We start from the raw sequence: 19610 nt of genomic DNA, 5'->3' as shown, positions 1-19610 counted from the left end.
TAGATAAACCCAACTGACCATCCTGGCCTTGCCTACCCCTAAGCTCCTGCACTCAAGCTGCTCAGCCTGGGGTCATGGTATGTTTGTGGTTTTCAACTTCAATGGACCCTCAGCACCCACTACTGAATCCTTTTGTGTTTCATGGTCAGATGGCTCTCTAGTCCTCTACAGCAGTTCTTTCAAATTCCCTTTACCCTCATCAAACTTCTAATCCTCTCATTTCCAAAGAAAAAAATAGAAGCTATTATATAACTTCCTGCCATAGATGAGAAATTAAAACTCAGAGAGGTGAAGTCAATTGATCAAAGTCCACAGCCAATGAAGAAGGAGCAAAGCAAGTCAGTCTGACCCCAGAGTTCTTAACATCTATATGTTATAATGCCTCTCATTTTCTCATTCTCAGTTACTGCCTTCCCATTCTACCAGTTCTTCAAGGCAAACACCTAGGTTCTATCCTTGGCTATTTCCTCACCTTCATCATCAACAAATCATGTGTCTATTTCTTAGTCTTGACTGGCATTTTCCCAGAACCAGGCACCATCATCACGCACTTGGACTACAGCAACAGCCTTTAAGTCTGCTCCCAATGAATCTAGTCTCTACACTGAAAACAGTGAAAGGCATTTCTCCAAAATGCACACCTACCTTAGCCAACCTAATTCCTTCGTTCGACTCTCACCAACTCTTTTTAGACCAGAGGTTGGCAAACTCTTTCTGTACATGGCCAGATAGTAAGTATTTTAGGGTTTGCGGTCACATGATGTCTGCCCCAGACTTACAAAAGCAATCATAAATAATACACAAACAAATGGGCATGGCTGTGTGGCAAGAAAACTTTACAAAAACAGACAGCGGGCTGGATTTGGCCCATAGGCGGTAGTTTGCTAACTCCTACTTTGGACGTGTTACAGTCATTCATTCCATTAACATTAAGTACCTTCTATGGGCTGGGCACTGTATTAATGACAAGGTGATGAACAAAACAGACATATTCTTGTCCTTCACAGAGCTTCAAGTTTAGTGGGGAGGGAGATATTAATTTTTTTAATTACATAAATATATAGAACTGTTTCTGTGATAAGTTCAACAAGGGAAAAATAAGTAGGGCTATGCAAGCCTGTGATAGGTAGATTTGACTTAGCATAAGGATCCGGAAGATTTTCCTGAGGAATGTCATGATTGAGAAGAGATTTGAAGAGGGGAGGGAAGAGTATTCTAGGAGGATGGATCAGCATTTGAATAGACCCTGTGACAGGAAGAAGTCTGGCTTATGTTTGGACCTGAAAAAGATGGTGATGGCTAGAATGGCAAAAAAAAATGAGGTTGGAGAGACAGGTAGGGATCAGACCATGCATTTTGAACCATATTTATGACTTTCATCTTTCATCTTAAGTGCAATGGAAAACCATTAAAGTATTTTATGGAACGGATGATATGACTAGATATCTATGGCAGAAAGAAAACTTTGGCTTGTCACAAAATTCTCAGCCCCTAGGTCTACATCTGGCAAACTGTAGTCATACTATGGAGAGAACACATAAGAAGGGGAAAGCAACAGTAAATGTGGACAGATTTCTTAGAAAATGCCCATTATTTAGGAGAGATGATGGTAACTTACCTTAGGTTAATGGAGAGGAATCTGTGGAAGAGACAGACTTTTACAACAGAAAATCAGGAGGATGAGTGATGGAGTGTATTTGGCAGGGAGAGATGAAGAAGAGAGAGACATCAGGAATTCACGGAGGAGAACACACGAAGAAGGCTGAGGTTGGTGGGGAAATAAGAGTTTAATGGTGGGGAGGTTGAGTATGAGATAACTTTGAGACATCTCAGAGGAAATTTTAAATAACAAGATGGGTATTTGGACCCGGAATTCAAAGAAGTCTGGGCTAAATATATAAATCTGCTAGTGGGATGGGTGGCCTTGCAGTATATACCTAAGATATAATAGAACAAAGAGAAAAGGTCCTGGGACTGAGTGTTGCAGTGTTCTGGCATTTAATAGCTAGTCAGAGAAGGATGAACCTGGAGGAAAAAAAAGGGTGAAAATTCAAAGAGGTAGGAAGCAAGTCAGCAGGGGCATGTGACACGGAAGTTGACGGAAGAGAGTATTTCAAGGAAGACAGTGGGGTCAACAATGTTAAATGCTGCTGAGAATCCAAGTAAGGTCAACACTGAAAAATGTTCACTGCGATTAGTGAAATGGAAGCCACTTGTGGTCTCCTTTCAGGTTGCCAGAACTTACTATGGTCTTCCTCCTTTGGATCTCTGCCTGTACTTTTATTCCACCTGCCCTTCATGAAACAGGAAGAGTAAGATTCTCATTGGAAGGTTTCGGATTTGGGGAGGTGGGTTGGTGGGGGGGTGGATCTAGAGAGAGTTGCAAAAACAGGCTTAGTGAGAAACAAAACAAGTAACTTAGACAAAAGCAGGTAGCCAAGCATCTACAATCAATCAAAGACAAACAGGAAACTGAGGTACACACTGTATACAAAGGCAGCTTCTGCTGGGGTAAAGCTTAGAAACTGTGACTGATTTCTAAGCTTAGAAAGCTTAGAAAACTGACTGAGATGAAGGCTGAAGAGAGAAAAATATACAGTCTTCATTTTAAACAATGAATAATATATTTTCATACATTTTATTCTTTGTTTAGCCATAATCACTGGGGATTTTATCAGATTTTAGGGCACCTGTTCTCTAGCTCATGCGTAATATGGTACATTCTAAAGTCACAAAGTACTTTTCTCAAATACGTAAAATTAAATGAGAAATAATGTGTGAAATCATCAAGCATAATCCCTGGCATTTAATAGGTATCTAGTGCAAATTTACTGAATTTGAATCATTATAAAATTACAAACTAATATCAGGACATGTTGTTCTTGATCCACATGCAGTGAAAATCTGATTACCTTGAATATCATCATTGAATGTGCAATACTGGTTTTGATACTTTTTCAGGAGCCGAAATGCATTTATATTGGCAAAATCTTCAAACTGAATAAGGCAATTCATGCCATACCTATGGGACAAAATATCCACATTAGAAGAGGTTAATGAAATAACATTTAAAAATAAACCTTGAAAATTAGACTACAAAAAAGGCAAAACATTATTTTCTTTTAAAGGTCCTATCTTGCTACTTAGTATAAATATATAATACAATGTCTGTTCAGTAAATATTTACTACATGCTTACTACAGAAAAAAGTATTGCATTGGCACTGTGAAATACTACAAAGATGACAAAAATATGGTACCCTGCAGTCAAGTAATTAAAAAGTTAGTAGAAATTATTTTGAAATAAATGAAAAGTGCATGAAAAGTAATATGAAAGTGGTACAAACAAGGGATAACAGATGTTGAGAAGCCAGATATCACTCCTGACTGGGGTTACAAACCAGGTAACAAATGAACTGAGTTTTAATCCCGTCATGATTTCAAAAGTCGAGATGTAAGGTTCTACACTCTGAGTAAACAGCAGAAGCAAAGTAACTGAAGTGAAAGTTAGGAGAGGAAAAAAAATCATTCAAAAAACAGCAAGAAGCCCCATTTGGCCAAAATGTCGTGTTTGGTACATGTAAGCGTGTAGTGAAAGACAAGGCCAGAATTTTATGTTGGAAACCTTAAAAATTCTAGCCTAGGATTCTGGTGTTTGTTCTATAGCCATGACCAAACACTGAAAAGCTTTGAGCTTTGAAGAATACAACACAGATTTTTATTCCTGAAATTAACTTACTGGTTTGACCCTTTATTCTTATGATCATCTATGGCCTGTACATCCAAGACAAGGGAAATTAACACCATTGATACCCCAAGTATCTGAGAGTTACCAGAGAAAGCCTTATAGCCATGGCCACCCTTGCTAGGTGATTTAGAGATGTATGGTCTCCAACCTAGGCTAGACTCCCACTGCTGCCATATTTATGATTCCTTTTCTTTGTCTTTGGTCAGCTTCCACTGCTACTGCACCCAAAGGCTATTCTTAATCTTCGCCAATCCTTTTAAATCTTGACCTCTTCACCTGTCTCCTACTTCCTGGCATAGTGAGGGCATAATGTGTGATCTCCCTCAACTACTCTCCTCCCACTGCGTCTCCCATCTCTATCTTTAGCGCTACCCTGCAGGCATCAGTCAACAAGGTGCTCCTCTTCCTGTTTAAGGTAACTCACCGCTGCTGCCCACGTTCCCACCACTTCCTTCTTAATTAGCTCCCTCTCTCCTCTTTACAACTCCTTCTTCTGGACAAGTTCCTTCCTTTTTTTTCGATAACTGACTTGGAGCTTCTCATTAGAGGGAAAAAGTTCTTTCTCAACCCCATGTTTTTCCTATCCTTTCCATTTAATGTATATGAAATATTAGTTTACAGTTTACATTATTTCTCCATCCCCTGTCATTTACCTTCTGTCCTCATGACTCTGCTAAACTTGCTGCTCTAAAATTAGAATGTTTCCAAACTAAAAATCCAAGAAACACTGTTTTCCATCCCTAATTTACCAGAGCTCTTTGCTGCATTGTCACTAATTCTGTTTATCTTTTTTCCTTGAAACTCTATTCCCTAGGCTTCTGTGATATCACACTTTTCTGTGCCTTCTCCTAAACTACTGATCATTTCTTCTTCTTTCTCCCTTAGGGAGTTCTTAGCACTTAAACATTGGTGTTTCCCATGACTCTGTCCTTAGTCTACTACGTGGTGTGTGTGTGTGTGTGTGTGTGTGTGTGCGCGCATGTGTGCGCGTCCGTCCGTCCTGACAGAATCTCAATCCTACTCATAGTTTTAATCACCAGTTATATACAGTGACTCCCAAAGGTATGTTCCTACTCTACTCCTGTGAACTGCAGACTTGTAAATCTCATGACCAGCTGGATAATTTCACTTGAATGTACCTCAAGTTAAAAAGTCCAAAATTAAACTCATTATATTTCCATAATACCTGTAAGTGCTCAGCAAATATTTGTTGGATGAACGTAATTTACAGATATTTTCTCATTTAATCTCAAGGTACAATTTTATAGATGAGGATAGCCTTGGGCACCAGGTAAGCTGGGGAGGGGAGATCTGCACTCAAGTCTGCCTGACGTTTAAGCTAAGCTTTAAGTTTATGATTGATTCCTTTCTGTTATCCTGTAGGTTATTATATATACCTTTAAGTATATACCTTTGAACAACACTGAGTTCTAAAACTAAAAATAAGGAGCTCTATAACAGAAAAGTTTTGTAAAATTTAATCAGAATAATAAACTAGTGAAAAGACTGACTAGTCTTTAGGGGCTACATTGTGTTGCAAACCAACAGTTAATAGAAAGCCGCTAAGCACAGGTGTGGTTGTTTAACATTTATGATGGCCCTACCTCTTCATGGTGAAGTCTGTCTCCTCAAGACTTAAACCAACACCTCCTTATAGATTATCTATTCTGTATTTCCAACCTAAATTGCTTATTGAAACTCAATTATCTTCACAGAACATTTCCAAAGTCAAGTAGGCTCTTGACTCTCAACTTCAACAATTTTTTTCTATGATGGAAGCATACATTTCCATGTCTCAGAGACCAAAAGACTGAAGCTATTATTTTACTATTTCCTTTTTAACCCATCATATTCAGTTAATTACCATTTTCTATCATTTCTACTATTTAAATATTATCACAGCCAAAGAAATTAGTCTTGCTCCTGCTAGGACTGCAAAAAGTCTACTGGTCTCTGCTTCTCCTTGTCTCCCTCAAACATATGACATAGAGCCACCAAAGTTTTGTAAACAACAACTTCCACCAGCTACTCCCTTGCTCAAAATTCACAGAGTGGATTGCTCTGATGATGATGCTCAAATTCCTTAAACTCAAGGATCTATAATCACATGTTACCTTTTCAATCGCCTTATCTCTCCCTATATTGCAGGGTAAGTCCCTTCCCCACTGAACCACTTCTCTCTCTCAAACGCACCATGTCCATCTCCTTCCCATGTCTTTATTAATGCACTGCCATTGCAAATCACCGTCACTCTTGAGTCGGCAAATATTTTCTATACCACTTACGAGGGGTCTAAAACTACTAGCATGTAGATGTCTCATCAACTAGATCAAAAGATTCCTGAGAGACTTAAAACTCTTTCAGACAGTACTACTTCAGTAGAGAGAAGATCAAGAGAATATAATATGTAAACAAAAATTTATTTCATTCAATAAGAATAATTGGTCGCTTAATAATCTGTACTGCCGAATACTGTGACTATCAGTTGCTTTGAATGAGTTGCATGAGAGTAGGTATTTCCCTTTATTTGCCCAAATTCCAGAAGTTCTAGTGTTTTGCATTTTTCACACTAGTTCAAAAAAAGTATAATCTTTCTATTATTTAAATAGACATGACTTTTATTCTAGAATTTCTCTATTATTCAGCAAGAAACAAAATCAAGTTCGTTTCATGTTACTTTTTAAAGAGTTGGCACTAAGTAGGTTATAGACGTTTTCAATATCAATAGTTTCTATTAACAGAGGTAAAAAGGTTAGCCTAGTCAAACCAAGATTTTTCAAAAAACTCATTTAGTACTATAAGACGTTAACACATTTTTCTCTTTTGGTTGAATTCCCAAATACAAACAGGAATTTAAATCATGTAAATCACAGTTATTCTTAAATTTTTATTCATATTTATTTGCCCCTCCTTTGGAAATATTTTCTACAGTTACCTAAGAAAACAAATTCCTATGAAACTGCTATTTTTTCCACCAGCATTTTAAAATTCTTTCCCATATACGTTCCTCTTTTCTTTTCTATCAAAGTCATTTTGGAAATGTTAATTATTTGTTCAAAAGACTTTCTACAGTAGTCCTTTAGGCCTTTAAAAGAAGCAATATTTTAATTCAAACAAGCAGCATTAGAAAATTCCCATATGAGCAAAAAGACTAATAAAATATGAATAAGAAGTTAATGGTCTAAAAGTTCTACTGCCAATATCTTAAATGCTCTAATACTCTCCTTCTCTGCCCCTAGTCCTGTCTTCCCTCTCTTCCACCAACTCCTTCCCAGCACACTACCCACTCTTCATTTGGTCCTTCCTTTCCTCCGAGTTCATTCCTCCTAGCTTCACCTCTGTATGCTGAAGACAGTTACTCCAGCCATGCACTGGCCGTCCCCCTAGTGAAATGGAGCAGGACCCTGTGGGGCTCCTGGGCATAGAAGACTTTCTGTCCCCCGATTCTGTCCTCCCTATTCTTGTAGAGGATAGCCATCAGCCTCCATGACCTTCCCTGAGTTCCAAAGGGCAAGGTCCAAACAGTTGCTAATCAGGGAAGGGAGGGCAGGCAGAGACAAGGGAGGAGCAGCCAAGACAGAATAGTGCAGCCTTGGGGCAGGGTCCTGGTTCCACCTCAAGGGATACACATGACAATATCTTTAAATTTTTTACAGAACTAAAACCCCCAACAAACAGATGTTAGCATCCTTCATTCCAGAGAAGACTACCTGAGGCCAGATTAAAGGAACCAGAGAAGCTCATCAAGAGAGGACATGAGGGCTTCCCTGTTGGCACAGTGGTTGAGAGTCCACCTGCTGATGAAGGGGACACGGGTTCGTGCCCTGGTCCGGGAAGATCCCACATACCGTGGAGCGGCTGGGCCCATGAGCCATGGCCGCTGAGCCTGCGCATCTGGAGCCTGTGCCCCACAACGGGAGAGGCCACAACAGAGAGAGGCCCGCGTACCGCAAAAAAAAAAAAAAAAAAGAGAGAGGACATGAGACCAGATTAAAGGAGTGCAGGCCCTGCACACACTCTGATCCTTATCAGCAACCCAGCCCTTGAACCATTGCTATAAAACTCCTCACCAAATCTCCTGGGTTGGGACACACAGTTTTTGAGGGTCATGAGCCCTCTGTGTCCCCCTTTGCCTGGCAAAGCAATAAAGCTATTCTTTCCTCCTTCACCCAAAACTCTGTCTCTGAGATTCGATTCGCCACTGGTGCACAGACGCCAAGTTTTCAGCAACACTAGGCGCCCCTGGCCCCTTGCTCTCCCTCATTCCACTTAGATAGCACACGAGTCCATGCTATGGAGTCTCAGCTAGAACCTCAATCAAATCCTGCAATATTTGTTTTCTATTGCTTACTGGTCCATAGCATGATCCCAGAGCAGCTTCTGCAAACCATTTTTTACTCCCCTTGTCCCACAAGCATTCCGTCTCTTACCAGCCACTACTTCACTGAGATGAATGCCATCCAGAGAGAACAATCTTCACTTTCTCAGCCCCCCTCCACATTAAAAAATATGTGTGCTTGTACTTCTTTTCTTCTTCCACTTCCGAGATGTATTCTTGCTTCCTTGTCTCTAATCTCTCCACAGACCTTACTGCCTCAACTCTACCTCTCTACACTAACAGCTTCAATTTCCCCTTCTCTACTGGTTCCTTACTGTCTCCAAGGAGCCTCAGGACTCCCTGATTTTAAAACCATATCTCTTGACCATGACAAAGCCAAAGCTTTGGTTACTTCTCTCTCTTTCCACCTACTGCCAAACCTCTCAAAAGAGAGGGTGACAAACTTTCCCTCACTTTTCACTTCTTGTTAATATTATGCCTATACTTCAAAGACAGCCTCACACTACCACATTCTGATATCATAATGTAGATGCGGTCTCTTTCTTCTGATCCAACAAAATACTTTGTAAATCATCTGTTTTTCTTTCATTGCAGTTATTTACATATTATTATTATGTCCCTGAAGGTCTATCTTTTTAAATCACTGTAAAATTCAAGGTGAAGACTGTTTCCTGAATTTTTGTTTCTTTTTTTTTTTTTTGATTACTCATGAACCTTAGCACCTTTTTCTATGTCCATTGGTCATTTGTAATTCTTCCTGGAAGATTATATGGTCTTTGGTTTGTTTTTCTATTTTTATGGTCTTTTATTGTTTCATAAGAGTTCTTCACGTATTAAGAATATTAACTTCCTGTTATATATGGTGCATGTGGCTTCCTTACTCTAGCATACTGTGTCGTTAATCATTTACACAGGGAGACAGAAGAGGGAAGAGATATGGGAACATATGTATATGTATAACTGATTCACTTTGTTGTAAAGCAGAAACTAACACACCATTGTAAAGCAACATACTCCAATAAAGATGTTAAAAAAATCATTTACACAGCATTCCTGTTTGTTTTTACAAAAGGAAGTCTAAATTTTTATATAGTCAGATCTTTCCATCTTCTTATTTATAGCTTCTGCCCTTGATGGTATGCTTATTACAATCTTCTCCATATACGTTTATTTAACTATTAATCAAAAATTTCCTCTAGTGATATCATGGATCTAGAAAATGATTAACCTCTACAGCTGGTATTATCTTTCACTGTTTAGATGTAGATTTTTTAAAAATATAGATAAAAATTTCTGACTTCTATATAATTCACTCAACTATGCCAGCACCATCTACTTAATAGCCTATCTTTTCCCCTCATCACCTGTAATCAGATACTATATTCTCATACATAGTAGAGTCAGTTTTCTGTGCTTTTCTCTTTTATTCTACTATGGCTAATGACAACAAATATTTTTTAACCTAATATGTGTGTATACACGTGTGTGTGTGTGTGTGTGTGTGTGTGTGTACACTCACTTATTCTTCACAACTACTCTATGAGGCAGGCACTATTATTATTCTCATCTTATAGATGAGAAAACAGGCACAGCATGTTGGTACTGCTCGATGATAGCCTATAATAGTAATGATTAATCTATTAATCTCTCTATCCACTGAAAAATGCCTCTATTTTAACTACTATAGTTTTTAAGTGACTTTAATATTTAGTAATATTATTTATCTCTCACTCTTCTTTTTTTTTTTCATTGCGGTACGCGGGCCTCTCACTGTTGTGGCCTCTCCCGTTGTGGAGCACAGGCTCCGGACGCGCAGGCTCAGCGGCCATGGCCCACGGGCCCAGCCGCTCCGCGGCACGTGGGATCCTCCCGGACCGGGACACGAACCCGCGTCCCCTGCATCGGCAGACGGACTCCCAACCACTGCGCCACCAGGGAAGCCCTCTCACTCTTCTTTTTTAAGTATTTGCTTGGCTGTGTTAGCAGTTTAAAAACATAGACTCTACTCAATAGTAAAAAACCAAAACCCTCCAATTAAAAAATGGGCAGAAGATCTGAAAAGACATTTTTCAAAGAAGATATACAGATGGCCAATAGGTACATGAAAAGACGCTCCACATCGCTAATCATCACTAATCAACAGAAATGCAAATCAAGACCACAATGAGCTATCACCTCATATCTGTTAGAATGGCTCTTACCCCAAAAGATAAAAATAACAAGTGTTGGCAAGGATGTGAAAAAAAAGGTATCCTCATGCACTGTTGGTGGCAATGTAAATTGGTGCAGCCACTATGGAAACCAGTATGGAGGTTCGTCAAAAAAAATTAAAAATAGAACTACTGTATGATCCAGCAATTCCGCTTCTGGGTATTTCTTTGAAGAAAATGAAAATATTAATTCAAAAAGATCTCTGCATCCCCATGTTCACTGCAGCATTATTTACAATAGCCAAGATATGGAAACAACCTAAGTGTCCATCAATGGATGAATGGATAAAGAAAATATGGCATATATACACAATGGCATATTATTTGGGCATAAAAAAATAAATGAAATCTTGCCACTTATAACAACATGGAAGGACCTTGAGGGCATTATGCTAAGTGAAATAAGGAAGACAGAGAAAGACAAATACCGTATGCTCTCACGTATATATGGAAACTAAAAACAAACAAACAAGAAGAAAAAAAAAAGTTCATACAGAGAATTTTTGGTGATAGCCAGAGAAGGGGGTGGGGGGTGGGGTGAAATGGGTGAAGGTGATCAAGGGCTACAAACGTCAAGGTGTAAAGTAAATAAGTCCTGGGAATATAATGTACAGCATGGTGACTATAGTTAATAATATTGTATTACATATTTGAAAGTTGCTGAGAGTAGATCTTAAAAGATAAAATCTTTTTTATAACTATGTATGGTGATGGATGTTAACTAGACTTACTGTGGTGATCATTTTGCAATGTATACAAATACTGAATCATTACGTTGTACACCTGAAACTAAAATAATGTTATATGTCAACTATACCTCAGCTAAAAAAAAAAAAAAAAAATGGGCTCTAGAGTCAGAGATCCTGGAATGAAATTCTGTCACTGTGCCTCTGTTTCTCCCTCAGAATAAGTAAGAATAACAATGGCATATTATCATAAGTATATTATCAGGATTAAATGAAGCGATAAGTGCCAATGTTCAATGTGTAAAGATTGGCACTAAGTACTCCATAATCACTAGATATTTTCTATTACTTAATAGTAACAATAGAAGCCATAAACAGTGAAATAATACCTTCTAAAGCCTAAGAGAAAATAAATATCATTCAAGAATAGTATATCTAGCAAAGCTATTCTTCAAGAGTACGGTTGAAACAAAGTCGCCTTTAGATAAACAAAAGCCAAGACTTTTACTAAAGGACATTTACTAATGGGTGTATTTCAGAGAGAAAGGAAATAATCCCAGAAAAAAAAAAGTCTGTGATATAACAAAACAAAACACAAGTAAATACAAGTAATTCATATCCATATAAAATAATAAGGATAAGTAAGCTATACTTCTGGCACGACACAGTGAGCAGGTTGGCAAATTTCTTCCCCACACAGCAACAATACAGCAGGACAAGTACTTCAACACAACCATGTCAGTGCTCTGGAAATCAACTAAAGGCAAAGAAGCAAAACTTTTAAAGTAAAATGGGGAGTGGGTCAATTCTTCAAAGGAACATAAAATGTTTATGCTTCTCATACACACGATGTCATTCTAGGAAACTCTTTAGCTATCTTGATTAAAAATAACTCAAATATTAAGAATGGGTAAAAGCATCTTCATGGTTATAAATCATTACCTTTTTTTTTTTTAACAACCTTATCAGAGAGGCAAACTTTGTGGTAGCAACTGATTACCCCAAACACAAATATCGGTCAAGAATCATCTGGTGCTCATCATGGCTCCTTCCCCACCTCTCTGGCTTCTAAGAAGCCCTTTAGAAAGTAAAGGCTGTGTGTTTTCAGTGCCCTATGGTTTGCTCCTGATGTGTCATGTACTGTGGTCCAGCAGCACCAGATGATCTGTTATTATGTACCAAAGCAGCAGAACCTTGTGGTCACAGGATGTGAGGAGGAATCAGAGCCTTCTCAGTTCTATTCCTGGAACTACTACTTACTTGGTCCTGTGGTTTGGGGCTGGTTACAATTTCTCTGTGGTTAAAATGAAATCCTCACAATATGGCTTGCCTTCAGTGTTTAGGATACAATGTGGTCAGGCTATAAATTTATAATGTTTACTAAGTGAAGTCTGGGAATAGGCATAGGTAGTAAAAGGGTGCACAAGATACCTCATCATTTACAAAAGGATATTTTAGAATCATCCCCTGGAGAATACTGCCTATCAGTTTTCATTTCATCAATTTTCTCTACTTGGTAATTAACTCTGATTTGAGTCCTAAAGATATAGGGAGAGGCACCCTGAATTCATTTTGTGATACAAGCATCTTGCATCATATAATAAAAGAAAGCCATGGAAGGGATATTTTGTTCCAGATTGAACCAGTCTTGTCGCTATGAAATTATAAGCAGTGGAACACAGGGACTTTAGCCAATTGGATTCTACATGACTATGAAAAGAACCTACTATTTTATGATCAAAATATCACATAAAATAGTGGGTGTAAATGGTTTTAGAAGTTAACAGAAATACCACCCATAAAATTAACATGTAAAAACTACAGAGAACTTTCTCTTGTGGCTTTGTTAAATTAGACAAAACCCTAATTACAGTGACGGCACTTACTAAGTGCCAGGCACAGAGCTCCACACTTTATAGGGATTATCTCCTTTAACTCTCAGCAACCCAGTGAGGAAAGTAGTTATTACTCATTTTATGGATGAAGAAACTGGAGCTCAGAGAGATTAGGGCCATGGTTGAGTTCATACTGCTAATAAGTTGTAGGACCTGGACTGAACCACAGGGTTCATGGTTTTAACAACTTTATATACTGGCTTCCACAGAGCACCAATGTTGCCATCAATGAAGTGAACAGTATGTTTAGAAAGAAAAGGACTGTAATGATAAAATAAGGGAGTCATAATTTTATCATAAAACTACCAACACAGTATTTGTATGTATTCCATATACTAGGTATTTTTATAACATAAAGTATATGGACAGATGTTGGTGAAAACATTAGTCTTTCTTTGATTATAAACTATCAAGAATTCACTGTAATCAGGTCGACCAAGCATATTTTGATTTAATAAATTTTTTTTTAGTATTTATTACATGCATGGCGTTATGCAGCATTCAAGATCCACAGCATTTTACCTCTGATGGGTACCTTAGCGATAATGTATTACTCACTTTTAAAAATGTAACTGAGGAAACTGAGCAGTAAATAGGAAACACGGATCTTGCCCTTAAAATGCTTACCGTCTCATTGGGAAGACAAAAGATACAAGCAGAAAATTTAAAGAAGGTTCAAATTAAAAGCAAAACCAGCAGTTCACAAAGAGATCACTATAGGATTTAGGGAAGACAGCATGAATTAGGTTGAGGCTTAAACAGGGCCCTGGGTAGGAATCCAATGGGGAAAAGAGTGAGGTGGGGAAAAAAAACCACAGAGGTCTCAGAGTTTCTGCTGGAGGACCCTGAGGACAATAGTTTGAGGAACTTTAGAAGATCAATATTGGCTGCTGAATTTCAGATTATGAATAGTCTTGAATGCCAGGATAAGTAATTTGAAGTTGACTGAAGTTCTCTTTGGCCAAGAACCACTCAAGTTTAATTCTTCCTTGTCGGTAAGAATTAAGAACAGAAATGTGTTCACTCATTTGTTAACCCACTGTAATATGGCTCCAGTTCCTACAATGTTACTTCTGTATTATTTTCTAACACTTAGATATATCTTTCATTTCTCTTATCATTCTTTGTTATATTTTGCTGACACCTCTTAATTATTCCCTGTGACACTGGAAATTATGAACATTCAGCAGCAATCATCCTTTCTTTCTTTCCTTTCCTCCTATAATCTTCCCTTATCAAGTTCACCTATTCTTAGGGATTCAGTAATCATCTTTACATGAATAACTTCTAAATCTATAATCTCTGTTGTTAATCTTTCAAAGAAACTCCATGTAGCCAAGAAGATAGTAAGAAAGATGTGGAGACCTATTATATTATGAATCTTTTTTAAATGAGGAATACATGTTTATAAGATAATATTTTAATATATTGTTAACCATTCTTACTCAGTTATTTATAGTATCAAAAGTATTTATAGTATCAAAAAATTCACAACTTTTTTACACCAAGGACAAACAATGAAACATAAACAAAATGAAACCATTTTCTTTGGTTGTCATCTACTTCTCAGAAAACACAGCAGAGTTTGTTAAAATTTAAGTTCCTTAAAATTCAACAGATTCTGAAACTGCATTTATAACTAGAATTTCTATTTAGTATATTTACTAAAAAAAGTTTAAAAATTATTTCTTGCCTCCAAAATCAGTGAAATCTTTTCTCTAATGATTTTAATATGTGAATGTAAAACTCCTAGAAATTCTGAACTTTTTTCCTTACAAAACTTATTATCCAAACTCTTCCTATTTCTACCAACGCCAAAATACTGTAATCAATTTCTACTTTGCCTCCTACCTTACACCCTAGTGGTCAAGTTCTGTTATGCCTTTTAATGATTACACCTTTCACAGTAATTGTTAAGCTTTCTATTCCAAGTGCCTCAATTCAAGTTCAGGCTCTTTGGACCACATCACTGCAATAGTACTGCAATCTCCTAGTTAGTCTCCTTGCTTGTGTTTACTTCCCCACTGAAAGCAGTTTACACAGTAAAATTTTTCATCCTATTTTAAAGCAGGTCTTGTGTAATGAGAGCTCTTATAAACTTATCTCCCCCTATTCTCAAAAAGAAACCGTATTCTTCCTTTCTTCCCTTATTTGTTCATTTATCAAATAATATACTGAGTACCTACTAGAGGTCAGGAATTGTGCTCGGTGCTGTTGACACATTCCTGCCCTCACAGAGTTTGTAGTCTTGGGGCGGATACAGTAAGTAGGAGATTATAATGCAGTGTGGTAAGTGCTGTAACAGGAAGTTCAGGATTCCAAAACAGAGCAGGGGCACCTACCCAGAATTAAGAGAATTAACAAAGGCTTTCTAGAGGAACCTAAAGTCTGAAGGATGAGTAGGAGTTTGTCAAGTTAAGAGAAAGGGAAAGAATTTGTGAGAAACAGGGAACGTGCTCAAAGGCCCAGGGCTCAATAAATCATATTTATTCTGGCATATTTCAAGAACTTGAAATTCTGGCATATTTCAAGAACTGAAATAAATTAAATACGATTGAATCACAGGGTTTGAAGGGGAAGAGACAAGAATTAAGGCTAGAGAGGTAAGGAGGGCAAGATGGTGGAGGCCGTCTAACCTGTGTTGAGGGGTTTGTACCTGATCCTAAAAATAGGATATTAAACAGGAGTGTGACATGATCACTTTGCATTTTAGACTAACTCTGTGTGGTCAGGGTAAAGAATGGATTAGAGAGGGGGAGGACCAAATGCAGGAAGTTTCCTTAGGAGGCTGCCGCAAAACCCCAGGTCTGCCCCTGGAATGAGAATGGGGAGAGGGAGAAGTGGGCGGATTCGAGAAATATTCAGGAGACAGAAGGGACTATATTAAGTGAAGAGGAGTAGATGATGAGAGAGAAGAAATCAAGGATGAATTCCAAGTTTCTAGCTTGGGCCACTTGGTAGACGATGGAGTATATTAAAAAAAAAAAAAAAAAAAAAAAGGACATGTCAGGAGAAGAAGCTGGTTTGGTCAGGAAGATCATGAGTTCTGCTTTGGAGCAACCTCAGTGACACGCCAGCAGAGGAAGCTGTTGTGAGAAATTAAGGTGTGTTACTTTAGTATGTCAGGGTTTGAGCAGCTGCCTGTGAAGATAAGGCCCATGAGGTAGCCATGAGTGGGTGTCTAAAGTGGTATGGGCCGAAGGCCATTAGAAATGAAGATCCTAAGAACAAGAAAGGCCAACAAAACACATCATCCACATGGAAATGAAAGTGGGTTGAGAGCAAGGCTTTGAAAACAGGTAAGAATTAGAGGAGGGTAGTTAGGAAACTGGGAGAAGATAGAGATAAGATAACCCTAATTGGCATAAACACCAAAGATGCCAAGGTGAGGGGCTTACATAAGGATGAAGGACTGGACTTCCCTGGTGATGCAGTGGTTAAGAATCCACCTGCCAAGGCAGGGGACACGGGCACGAGTCCTGGTCCGGGAGCCACAGACCCACATGCTGTGGAGCAACTAAGCCCATGTGCCACAACTACTGAGCCTGTGCTCTAGAGCCCGTGAGCCACAACTACTGAGCCCGTGCCACAACTACTGAAGCCCGTGCGCCTACAGCCCGTGCTCCGCAACAAAGACAAGCCACCGCAATGAGAAGCCCATGCACCGCAACGAAGAGTAGTCCCACTCGCCGCAACTAGAGAAAGCCTGCACGCAGCAACGAAGACCCAACACAGCCATAAACAAACAAACAAACAAACAAACAAACAAATAAAAATAGAATTTTTAAAAAAGGATGAAGGACTAATAGTCTGAAAGGACAGAGGGGAGAAGGCACTGATCTCACCTCCCAACCCAAAAACACTGTGTGGACCAACAAGCATCACTCTTTGAAAGCACTGCAGGAACAGTGGAGGTCTTAAATGAGAGCCATGTTTTAGGAAAGCAAGAAGGTAAGGGGACCATCCAGTGAAGAAGTTACGGAGGCTTTATTAAGGAACAGGTTTCCAAAGGCAGAGTGGAAAGTTTTGAGAGGGAAGGGCATGTTGGCAGTTTGGTTTAGGGGAGAGGAAATACAAAACATAAAGTATGAAAAGGCATGAAGTATGTGAAACGGTATATGGAATTAGACAAATGAGATGTTATTTTTACATTATAACGGGAGACCAAGTATAACAGTAATATGAAGTAAGGTTTTCTAAGAATTATGTCCAGAGGCCACGTAATGGACTGCACAGATGGAGTGACAGGAGGTGGGTGTATGGCAGGGGGAAGGTTGCATCCTGGTGTCTACGAGTTGAGGTAGCACCAGTACAGGCTCAGATCGTAAGGGCAGCTTCGGCTCTAACGGACGGATCTCTGTTTCAACACGCCATTTGTGCTTCAATCCTCCATTTCTACTCTGCACCATTTCCCATGCCCAGAATGCCTTCACATAAAGGATGCAGAAATTCAGAAAATGCTTTTATAAACTCCATCTGCAAACTTACTATAGAGAATTAAAAGTCTCCTCAAATGCCTGTTCAGTAAACACCTTATCCCCAACCTCAATCATGTCATTTACTTCTGCAGTTTGAATCACTAAATCTGTCTGTGTCTCCTTCCAATTTAGACTAGATCAAACTGTTTATTTTTAAAAGCCAACAACTTCCACAAAACACTAGGGATCAGGTTTTGAGCAGCAGAGAGAACTGTATGTGATTTTGCTGCAAATTATCAGAGCCATAAAACTTTCAAGCTAGAAAGGTCCTTGGAGACACTAGTGAGTATTGTCACCTAAGAGAAAAGCCAGGAACCCCAACTACAACAGCCACTTATGATACCAGGAGACTTTTCTGATGTAGGAAAAAATCCTCTTATTTCATACTATAAAATACAGAATTATTTCCAGAGACATTTGTCAGAATTTATATATTCAAGTGAATATGCATACTATCCTTTAGAGTATCCACTTTCAGACTATTTATTTATCCAATGATGCTGCAAACTGCTCTACTACTTTCAAAGTGACTTTAAAATCAGTTTTATTACTTTATGGTTCTATCTTGTAGGTAATTTTCTTCCCTCTTTCTTAACTAGCAGTAAAAAAAAAAAAAAATCTGAAGAAATATTTTGAGAACAAGAACTAGGTCCAAATACTGACTTGGATCAATATTCTCGTTCTGACTGTTCTCAAGAATCACTATCAGTCTGAAAGGATTTTTCTTTAAATGCCATCATTGTGATATTTAAAAGAATTGCTATAGGTTCTAAATACAATATTCAAAGAGGCATTCCAAAAGTACTATAAACATCGGCAGTAATCATTGTACAGAGTTCCAGGGTATTACCTAAAAGAGATAACCCTCATTCGCATCTAACTTTAAAAAAAAAAAAAAATCAATCATGCTACTTTATAGTGAAACCTCAAAATCATTGTAAAAATGAAAAAGGACTTTGCATGTACCACTACTTAAAATAAAAACTTTGAAAGATGATATCCATTCTTATGCCACTGAATAAGAGAAATCTATGTATATTATTCAAGAAAAGTCTGAGAACTCTACGTTTGGAAACAGCTGAAGGCACAAACCCAATGTAAATTACAAATCGGGCCTCTCTGGCACAATCGTCTGGACTAATGTCAAAGTTTGAACACTAACCATTCTCCATAATCAGAACCCACCTACCAGTAATGTGTCCTTGAAGTTACGTCTATTTACATTTCCATATTAATAGTATTTCTTACGGAAGTATTATTCCCTAATACTAATAAAAATGCCAAAAATATCATGTTCCCTGTTTTATTAATAAGCTCTTTTCTTCCCACATACTGGGAACCCCATGAACTAAGTTCATCATATGTTCCATTGGTCCTGAAGGTCTTTTAAGCCCAAACTGCTTTAAGATTGTTTCTATTGGCACCTGTATGGGTACATTTACCTGTATGTCAATGCCTTCTTTTCCCCTTAAACTAGCTCAATAATTAGTTGAAGTGATTTAATCTAATACACTAAAATTAGAATTCTATGGCAGAGTCCCTACTTAATTCTGAACAATTCTTAGGGACAAAACCTGACATAGTTTGAAGAATTGTTTTGACTTCCTTTTGCATTAAATCACTTTTAAATGATTCTGACTCTTTTTTGAATTAACAAGTACACATATTTCAGTCTAAGTTTTCAAGAATGCAACTCTTTCTCTGCCAAACTGACATATTTCCAAAATCTGATTTTGGACAAGGGTATATGGAAGTATGATAACTTATCATTTGTAAACTAATATTTTATTCTGATATCACTGAGAAATACAAACCAAGGCAAAGTATTTCTGTGCCTAAAACAGTACTTACTGAAAAACAACACTTAAAGTGAAGCTAATTATCTCATGGTCTTAGAATCTAACTACCTACATTTGAGTTCTGCTTCTTCATAAACTGACTCTTTTGGGTCAAATTCTCAGTTTTTCCACTACCTTTCTGGGAACTCCTTTTGCAGTTCTGAATCAATAAAAAGAATTGAAAAAATATACTCAACAGAGATCCTTAACAACACAAACCACCTATTACTATGCAAAGTACTCAGGTTTTGAAAAAGTCTGACTTTTACCAACCTGATTAGTGGAAAGTGAGGAAATAAAAATCTGATAATTTTGCTCTCGGTGCAGTCCAGATGGAGAACAGGTGTAGCCTCTCTGACAAGAGATTTCTGAATAAAACTATGACTACTAATGAGGTAGGCATACATGGCAGGATAT

General features: G+C 38.0%; 1 protein-coding gene across 1 annotated transcript in view; it reads right to left on the bottom strand.

The window, feature by feature from the left end:
* ME1 (malic enzyme 1) overlaps positions 1 to 19610 on the bottom strand; it is a 192364-nt gene that overhangs the window by 41205 nt on the left and 131549 nt on the right. Inside the window, exon 7 of the mRNA XM_081251442.1 lies at positions 2913 to 3022. Coding sequence (XP_081107568.1) covers positions 2913 to 3022 — 110 coding nt within the window. The remainder of the gene's footprint in view (positions 1 to 2912; positions 3023 to 19610) is intronic.

Source organism: Mesoplodon bidens (genome assembly GCF_964165515.1).
Source record: "Mesoplodon bidens genome assembly, chromosome: 12".
Lineage (NCBI taxonomy): Eukaryota > Metazoa > Chordata > Mammalia > Artiodactyla > Ziphiidae > Mesoplodon > Mesoplodon bidens.
The sequence above is the reverse complement of the archived record's forward strand: the minus strand, read 5'-3'. Positions and strand labels throughout refer to the sequence as shown.